At 50.1% G+C, this 9,616-nt stretch overlaps 1 protein-coding gene across 1 annotated transcript; it reads left to right on the top strand.

Annotated features, from left to right (window-relative positions):
- Positions 1 to 4,441: 4,441 nt before the first annotated feature.
- SYS1 (SYS1 golgi trafficking protein) lies at positions 4,442 to 9,123 on the top strand (the record flags this gene model as incomplete). The annotated part of the gene is made up of 3 exons (XM_080716186.1): positions 4,442 to 4,603; positions 7,037 to 7,104; positions 8,883 to 9,123. The coding sequence occupies 3 exons, from the start codon at positions 4,442 to 4,444 to the stop codon at positions 9,121 to 9,123; spliced, it is 471 nt and encodes a 156-aa protein (XP_080572312.1).
- Positions 9,124 to 9,616: the final 493 nt, after the last annotated feature.

Genomic DNA, 9,616 nt, shown 5'->3' with positions numbered 1-9,616 from the left:
GATGGTTTGGGGTTGTAGGACCCAGCAAGGAACTCGCCCAAAGTCACAAAGCGAGCCAGTGGCATTTTAGCTCAGGCTCTGTGGCCTGAACCAGGCTGCTCGTTCCAACATTTGGAGGCTGAGACTGGAGGATCGCGGTTCGCGGACAGCCTCAGCTACTTAGTGAGGCCCTCTGCAACTCAGTGAGACCCGGTTTCAAAATAAAGAATAAAAAACAGGGCAGGGGGTGTAGCTCGGAGGTCGAATGCCTCTGGGTTCCATCCCCAGACCCGCAAAAAAAAAAAAAAAAAAAAAAGAATTGCTGGGCATGGTGGCTCATGCTTGTAATCCCTGCGCTTGGGAGGGTGAGACAGGAGGATCGTACAGGTTCGAAGCCAGCCTCAGGTACTTAGTGAGGCTCTCAGCAACTTAGTGAGACCCTGTTTCCAAATAAAATATAAAAAAGGTCTGGGAGTATAGCCCGGAGGTAGAAAGCCTCTGGGTTCACCCCCAGTACCATACACAAATAATAATAATAATAATAATAATAATAATAATAATAATAATAAATAAATAAAAAATAGGCCTGGGGGTGTAGCTCAGAGGTAGAATGCCTTTGGGTTCCATCCCCAGTATCACAAAAAAAATTTTTTTTTTTTTGCAAATAGGCCAAGAAGGCTGGTGAAGTGAGCTGCTGTGGTTTCCCCCAGCTCTTGGTTTCCTTGTTAGATTCAAATTAAGACACAGGATGGTGGGGGGTAATTCCCCGGGCTCTGCAAGGAGGGAACCCAAGAACTAAACTTCCAAAGGGAAAAGGAAATTAAGATCCTGCAGTGGGGTTTTCCCAGAGGGCGCTCAAGGCTCCAGGCAGGATGGCCAACAGGAGCTGGCTCTCCAGCCAACCCTAATGCTGCAAGTGCTAGGCTCGGTGTTTTCCATTTCAGGAGCCTGGATAGGGAGGGCCTTCCCTGTGGGGGAGGAGATGGGGTGGGGTGGGGTGGGCCCAGCTGTGACGTGAAGGGACAGGCCCCGGCATACATTCCAGCACCTGGAAGGAAGATGGAGTTGCCCGTGGGAGTGAAGTCAAACCTTTCCAGTACTTTTCCTACACCCTTGCGCCCTCCCTAATTCCTCACCCAGAGCTCCCCGAGTGGAGGATGCACTGCCCCCTTCCAGTTCTCACTCCTCTAACACCTGTTGCACTATCTCCTTTCTTTCCTTTGGAGTCCGATGTCCTGAGTTTGAATCTTAGCTCAGCTTCCTATGAGCTCTCTGACTTAAATACAGTCATGCCCCTTCTCCAAGCATCCATTTCCTTACCTATAAAAAAAGAGGTTAATAGCCAGGCGAGGTGCTGCACACACTTGTAATCCCAGTACTTGGGACGCTGAGACAGAAGGATCACAGGTCTGCGGCCAGCCTCGGCAACTTAACAAGGCCCTCTGCAACTTAGTGAGACCTGTTTCAAAACAAGAAATAAGAAGGGCTGGGGTGTAGTTCAGAGGTGGCATGTCCCTGGGTTCACTCTGCAGTCAGTCCCCCTCAACACACGCACACACAAAAGGAAGATAATATCTACCGTCTCAGATTGTGAGGATTAGGCATTTAATACATAGTAGAAGATGTTTCTCACTAGATCATGTGAGTAATTAGTGGACTAGAGGAATTTCAGTACATATTTGTTGACCTGAACTGAGATCCCTAAAAGAATGGTTGAATTGGAATGCACCTCATAAATCTTTGGGCCTTAATAACTCCCAAGCTGGAGTCCAAGTGAACTATTTATACTGTGTTTGTATGATAAGGAAAATTACACACTCTTTTTGTTCTTTTTGGAGTAGTGCAGATTGAAATCAGAGCCTCACACATGCCGGGCAAATGTTCCGCTCCTGAGCTATATCCCTCGGCTCTTTGTATTTTTAATTAATTAATTTATTTTGCAGTACCAGAGATGGAACCCAGGGGCATTCTACCTCCAAGTCACACCCCCAGCCCTAATTTTTAGTATTATTATTATATTTATTTATTTATTTATTTTTTGCGGGTCTGGGGATGGAACCCAGAGGCGTTTGACCTCCAAGCTACACCCCCTGCCCATTTTTTTTTTTAATTTTATTTTGAAACAGGGTCTCACTGAGTTTCAGAAGGCCTAAGTAGCTGAGGCTGTCTGCGAACCGCGATCCTCCGGTCTCAGCCTCCCAAATGCTGGGATTACAAGCGTGCGCCACCACGCCCGGCTTAGTCTTTTTATTTTTGAAACAAGGTCTCACTGAGTTGCAAAGAGCCTCGCTAAATTGGCTGAGGCTGTCTGTGAACCATGATCCTCTGGTCTCGCCTCCCTAATGCTGGGATTACAAGCATTCACCACCACATCCAGCTGTATTTTTAACTTTTGAGACAGGGTCTCACTAAGTTGCTCAGACAGGCCTTGAACCTCTCATCCTCCTGCCCTAGCCTCAGAGCGGCCAGGACTATAGGTGCGTGCCATCACACCCGACACATACTTATCTTGATAAAGTCTCAAGTTTCTTTACTCTTGTCTGGAATTGTATCAACTCATGGCCATAACATGGCTATCACAGGCTGTTCAGAAATTCGGATTGAGTTACATGGGTCTTGGACAGATTTTTTTAAAATAAGAAAATCATTAGTGGAGGGCAGATTAAAAGCTAGGAGTTGTTGATCTTGTCCGACTCTTCGTTGCAAAATGGGGAAACTGACAGTCAAGGAAGTGAGTGGCTGGTTGGTCACACAGCTAGGAAGTGGTAGCACTGGCTGAAACCCAGATTCTTTTCTTTGTACCAATTACTTCCTTTCTTTCCTTCCAGAGAAGAGGAACCCAGGATCAGTGAAGCTGAATTTTGGTCTGCTGGGACAGGAATGAAGTGAGTCATCGATTTGTTGTTGCCCTTTCTCTGTTCTTGGCTCATTCAGCAAATATTTACTAACCGTCCACTAGGCAGACTCAGAGACCGCAGAGATAAAATAATCAGAGCGCTGGCAAGGTCATGATTTGATCCCAGGTCTGACTTCAGGGCTGTGCCTTTAGATACCCATATTCTAAAGCACCCACTCCTCTGCTATCATGCTGTGTCAGAGAGTAGGTGTTGTACACCTCTCGGTACCCAGTAGGTACAAAATCAACATCGTAGTGTCTGGAAACACCTGAATTCTAATCCTCATTTTGCCACTAACTCTTTGAGACAATGTCTTACTTCCCCTTTTGGCTCTTAATTAAATACTCTGTGTAATGGGAACATTGACAAGGTAATATTTGGTGATACTGGGGATTGAACCCACGGGCATTCTACCTCTGAACTACACCCCTAGCCCTATTTTTTTTTAAAATTCTTTATTTTGAAAGAGAGTCTAAGTGGGGGAGGGCCTCACTAGGTAGCTGAGGCTGGCTGGGAACTTGAGATCCTCCTGTCTCAGCCTCCCAAGTACTGGGATTACAAGCATGTGCCACCATGCTGGGTTCCAAAATACTTAGAAGAGCTTGCAAGCCCCGTCCCTCCTATCCCGGGTCTGGAGGTTAAACCAAGGGGCGCTCTACCCCTGAATTACATCCCTAGCCCTTTTTATTTTTCATTTTGAGACAGGTTCTCGCTAAATTGCCCTCCAACTTGCTGTCCTCCTGCCTCCGCCTCCCAAGTTGATGAGATCAGAGGCGTGTGCTCCCGCGCCCGGTTTTGCAGGTTCTTTCCAAGTTATCTCTGAAAAACTAGGAGAAGAAAACATTGGAACTCTAAGCTGAAAACAGTCAACGTTTATCACTTTGTAAACACCCAGACTTTTCTTTCCCTTCACCCTCCACCAGTCTCCCCTCGCCCCAAGCCGCCCTCCTATTTTTCTCAAGATTCCCCTCTAGAGGGCACGCAAGCTCTACCGCTTTGTGCCTCACTTCCGTTCGCCTTCACTCGCGACTCTGCGCATGTGCAGAGCCCTGTCCCCGCCACACGCATCCTCTAAGTGGGCTGGGCACAGGCCACGCCCACCGCGCATGCGCGTTCCGGCGCCGGCCCCGGAAGCGCTTTCTTCCCACGCAGCTCCGCGGCCCCTCGAGTCGCTGGAGCTTTGCCTCTCGAGGCCGGTTGGGCCTCTCCTCCATGCTCCTGTCTGTCAGCGCTGTTTCGGGCGCTGAGGCTGCACGGCGCACGGACGTTTCATCCTTGAGTCGGTCTCTGGTGAGTGAACCCCAGAGGAACTTGCGTACGGCTGCGGGGACCGCGGAGCAGCCGGAATGGGCTGGGGATGGGTCTGTCCGCCCGCCCTCCCCCAACTCCCGGAATGGGCTCGCCCCGGGGTCCGGGTCCCTCCCTCCAGGCCTGGCGGCGTTGCCAAGGCGACGGCCGGCCCGGCTGAGGTCCGGTGTGTGTCCCCACAGGTGGCGGGTGGCCGGGGGCCCATGGCGCGGTGGTGCTGACCGAGGCGCGGGCAGCGGCGGGGCCCGCGGGCCGGCATGGCGGGCCAGTTCCGTAGCTACGTGTGGGACCCGTTGCTGATCCTGTCGCAGATCGTCCTCATGCAGACCGTCTATTACGGCTCGCTGGGCCTGTGGCTGGCGCTGGTAGACGCGCTAGTGCGGAGCCGACCTTCGCTGGACCAGATGTTCGACGCTGAGGTAGGGTCCCTGGGCTGGCGCGGGATGGGGTCTGGCCTCACCTGCCCCAGTTGCATAAAGCCCGACACTATTGGGCTCGAGACCCAGCTGAGTAACATTCATGCCTTTGTGGCTCCGGGAAAGAGATTTCACTTTTCTAAGTCTCAGCTGCCCCATCGGTAAAGTAGAATGACTGATAATAGAGTCAAAGGGCCTGGATGCTGTAACAAATAGGCCCGCGTCCCTGCATCTCTGGTAGGTCTCCTTTCTGAGACTTGGGGAAAGCAACTTCATTCCCCTGAGTCCCGATTCTCAGGAGTCATACTGGGGAGAGGAGTAGATAAAGGGGTATTCAGGGAAGTACAATAAAACTGCCTGGACTTTGTGACCAGACAGGTCTTCATTTAACTTACGCTTTACTTGCTGTGTGACCAGAGGCAAGTAGTGTTACCTCTCTGGACTTCTTTTCCTGGCTGCATCATGAGACTTGTAATAGGTCTGTGAACCGCATTACAAAGTGCCTGAACTTAGAGTCCAGTCTGGGCTCAAACATTAACTAGCTGTCAGAAGCCTTCACCTTTCAGAGCCTTTTCCTCTTCTGGAAAGTAGGCAGAAAAACGTTGTCATGGCACCCTCAGTAAAATGTTATGAGGCAAGCCGGGCATGGTGGTGCACACTTGTAATCCCAGCATCTGGAGGCTGAGACAGGAGGATCGTGGTTCAAGGGCAGCCTCAGCTACTTAGTGAAGCCTTCTGCAACTCAGTGAGAACCTGTTTCAAAATAAAAAAATAGGTCCAGGGGTGTAGCTCAGAGGTAGAATGCCCCTGGGATCCATCCCCAGTATTGGAGGGGCTGAAGAATGAGAATGTTTTATAAAGTGTCCTGGAGGCCCAAGAGGTTGTTAAATCTGAGAGACAGCTGTGGTCTGTGGTAATGAGCAGTTGGTGGAGTCAGACGATCTGGAATGGAATCTTCTCCTGCTACTTATTTTTTGCAGAGCCCTTGGGCAAGTTATTATCCCCGAAGAGGTAGTGCTCCTAACAAAGGCTTTTCGAGGCTTTTGTAAGGCTAATATGAGGTTATGGGTGTTAAAAGCCTTTCTTTGTTAGCTGGAAGTGTGGTGCAGATGCTTGGTATTCAGTAGTTGATGTGAATGGTGGTGGAGGTTGCACACCTACCGGGTGCTGAGTAGTAGCCTCTCCGGAGCCTCTATCCTCTTAGGAAGGGAATGTGGAGATCCTAGTCTGTGCTGAAGAGCCATCCAATGTATGCAACCTGCGTTGTAAGCCAGGGGTCAGCAGACTTTTTTTTTTGCAGGTCTGGGGATGGAACCCAGGGGCATTCGACCTCCGAGCTACACCCCTTGCCTTATTTTTTATTCTTTATTTTGAAACAGGGTCTCACTGAATTGTAAAGGGCCTCACTAAGTTGTTGAGGCTCTCTGCCAACTGCGATCCTCCCGTCTCAGCCTCCCGAATGCTGGCCACCACACCTGGCTTACTTTTTTTTTTTTTTTTTTTTTTGCGGTACTAAGGATGGAACTCAGGAGCGTTTTACCTACGAGTTATATCCCCAGCCTTATTTTTTTATTCTTTATTTTGAAACAAGGTCTCACTGAGTTGTGAAAGGCCTCTCTAAGTAGCTGAGGCTGGCCTCCTATCTCAACTTCCCAAGTCCTGGGATTGGAAACATGTGCCACCATGACTGGCTAGCAAACATTTTTTTTTTTTTTTTTTCACTTTCTTTATTTTGTGTGTGTGGTACTGGGTTTGGAACCCAGGGGCTTTCCACTTTCAGGCTATACTCCCAGACATTGTTTTTTGTTTTGTTTGTTTTTTGTTTTTGTTTTGGTACTGGGGATGGTACCCAGGGGCTTTCTACCTCCGGGCTATACTCCCAGACCTATTTATATTTTATTTGGAAACAGGGTCTCACTAAGTTGCTGAGAGCCTCACTAAGTAGCTGAGGCTGGCTTCGAACCTGTGTGATCCTCCTGTCGCAGCCTCTCAAGCGCTGGGATTACAAGCATGCATCACCACCCCTGGCTGCCCTATTTTTTATTCTTTATTTTGAAGCAGGGTCTCACTGAGTTGCAGAGGGCCTCACTAAGTAGCTGAGGCTGTCTGCGAACTGCGATCCTCCTATCTCAGCCTCCCGAATGCTGGGATTACAAGTGTGCACCACCACTCCTGGCTCTCATTTCAACATTTTTCTCCTTTGTAAAATAAGAAAAAGAATCCCTTTCCACCTACTATGAGGATCAAATGAGATGCCATAATGGACATATGTGAAAGTACCTAGTTGGAAATAGGCTGCTGTACAGTGCAGTCGAAGGTGGAATGGCCTCTGTGCTCGGGGCGGGACGCTTGTGCCTTCCGCCTGCTGGGATCCTGGAGCCCGGGGCTCTGCCAGGTCTCTTCTCCAGCATGTTTCCATTTCTGATTTCCCTTTAGATCCTGGGCTTTTCCACGCCTCCAGGCCGGCTCTCCATGATGTCCTTCGTCCTCAACGCTCTCACCTGGTGAGTACCACCAGTTTTGCTCTCCAGCTGTTGGGGTCTTCGCGCTGGGACTAACTTTCTAAATTTGGACACGAGACCTGCTGGCACTTGCTCCTGGGGTGTGGTAGACTGCAGGGTGACGGGCCAGTTCTGGGCCTGGCTCTCTCGGGGGACTCCTTCCTGCTGCTGTGACTAGCTGCAGAGCTCTTCTGTCACTGCGTGTGCTGCTGCACGACAGCTCTTATCTCAGCGCTGCGCTGGTGCAGTGTGAGGTGAGGGAACGTGTGCCTGGGAGCTAGAGGAACTGGGTTCTGTTCCTGCTGTGCCTTTGGCCGAGTTGCCTGCCTTCTCTCTGGGCCCCAGGCTCCTCATCTGTACACAGGGTTGGACTAGGTGGTGTCTGAGGCCACTCGTGCCTGTTGCCCATCTCCTGAGAGGCAGTGTAGCACAGGGATCAAGACCTCAGGCCAGGGCCGACTCCCTTGGCTTTGAATACCAGCCTTACTGCTACTGGTAAAACTACTGATCAAACAAGTTAATCTAAGCCCCACTTTCCTCATCAGTGAAGTTGGGCTAGTAATATTGTCTACCTCAGACTTGTAAGGATTAAATTAGTTAATCACCAGCAAGAACTCACAGTGACACCTTATACACTGTTATTTTTCTTGACCTTACATTGGAGGTTGAAAATGGGTGGGCTGGTTTTGACCTAAATGTGTCTCTCAGATATGTACTATTTGGCTTGTACAGATGTCAGCTCACATGTGATATTTAAACATTTTTCTGGCTGGGCATGGTGGCGCATGCTTGTAATCGCAGTACTTGGGAAGCTGAGACAGGAAGATCGCAGGTTCACGGCCAGCCTCAGCTATTTAGTGAGGCCCTCCGCAACTTAGTGAGACCGTTTCAAAATAAATAGTGGCCGGGCGTGGTGGCGCACGCTTGTAATCCCCACGCTTGGGAGGCGGAGACAGGAGGATCGCACAGGTTCGAAGCCAGCCTCACTGGCTTAAGAGACCCTGTTTCCAAAAAAATATATAAAATAGGTCTGGGAGTGTAGCCTGGAGGTAGAAGGCCCCTGGATTCCATCCCCAGTTCCACCAAAATAAATAAATAGAAAGAAAGAAAGAAAGAAAGGGGCTGTAGCTCAGAGGTAGAATGCCCCTCATTCAATTCCCAGTTTTACAAACAAAACAAAACATTTCTCTCACTTAGTTGAAAGTCAGTGCATTTTTAAAAGTCTTGATTTCTGGCTTCTTTCTCCGGGCTATGCCCCTAGCCCTATTTTTATTTTTTATTTGTAACAGGGTCTCGCTAAGTTGCTTAAAGCCTCACAAAGTTGCTGAGGCTGGCTTCGAACCTACGAACCTCCTCTCTCAGCCTTCCGAGTACTGAGATTGCAGGCATGTGCCGCTGTGCCTGGCTCCCGGCTTCTCTTAAGTAATGGTAAGATTGATTAACTCCAGGCTACCCTTCTAGCACAAGATTTACCTAGATGCAAGTAGCTTTTGTCTCCACTTTAGTTGGAGCCCACGCACCGTCAGGGTGTCGCACCGATTGTTAGCATCCCTGACAGACAGCTGCCACGAATCATCAAGCGCGTGCTTTTGTTTTCTTCTACTCCGTCCGAGTCGCTCTTGACGTTACCTGCCGGGTTCCTTTAAGCATCTCATATTGTAACAACCCTTGCTTCATACTTGCTTGCTTTTGACCTCGCTGCTGTCCCAGTTGTTCTTACCCCCAAATAGTCTGAGGCCAGGACAACCCAGTGACGACTCGCTGCTGTCCTCTCCCCACAGTGCCCTGGGCCTGCTGTACTTCATCCGGCGAGGGAAGCAGTGTCTGGATTTCACTGTTACTGTCCATTTCTTTCACCTCCTGGGCTGCTGGGTCTACAGCTCCCGTTTCCCCTCGGCGCTGACCTGGTGGCTGGTCCAAGCCGTGTGCATTGCGCTCATGGCCGTCATCGGGGAGTACCTGTGCATGCGGACGGAGCTCAAGGAGATCCCCCTCAACTCAGCCCCTAAGTCCAATGTCTAGAATTGGGCCCTGTGGACACTCTGCTGGCTCTTGGCCCCCGACACCTGGGGTGGCTCAGACCTTCCAGATGAGGTCCAGCCCAGGTCTGACACGAGCCCTGGAAATGTGAAGCCTCTGTGGGCGGAGAGGTGGTGAGGCCCACCGACAAGCAGGCAGCCGTCAGGATCACTGCTGTAAGAGTGGCCTGTCTGCTGGAGCCGTGGCATCTGGGAGGCCAGGAAGGGGATCTCGTTGAGAGTAATAACAGATTTGGAACCATGCCACTCTTGAGCCATCATACCTGTCACCAGCCTGTTGTTTTTCAAAAGAAAAAAAAAAAATCAAGGATATCTGATTGGAACAAATCACTCTTCTGGTCCTCTGCCTTACTCCCCTGGGACAGCTGTTCCCTTTGCCGTGTTGCCGAGCCACAGTGGTTCTGTGTGGAGAAACATTTGCGCTCCGGATCCTCAGCCACAGAAGAGATGTAGGTGCAGAGAACGAGGCTGCTGTC

The sequence above is a fragment of the Muscardinus avellanarius genome (assembly GCF_963383645.1).
Source record: "Muscardinus avellanarius genome assembly, chromosome: 19".
Classification (NCBI taxonomy): domain Eukaryota; kingdom Metazoa; phylum Chordata; class Mammalia; order Rodentia; family Gliridae; genus Muscardinus; species Muscardinus avellanarius.
Note: the sequence above shows the minus strand (reverse complement) of the source record. Positions and strands in the feature narration are given on the sequence as shown.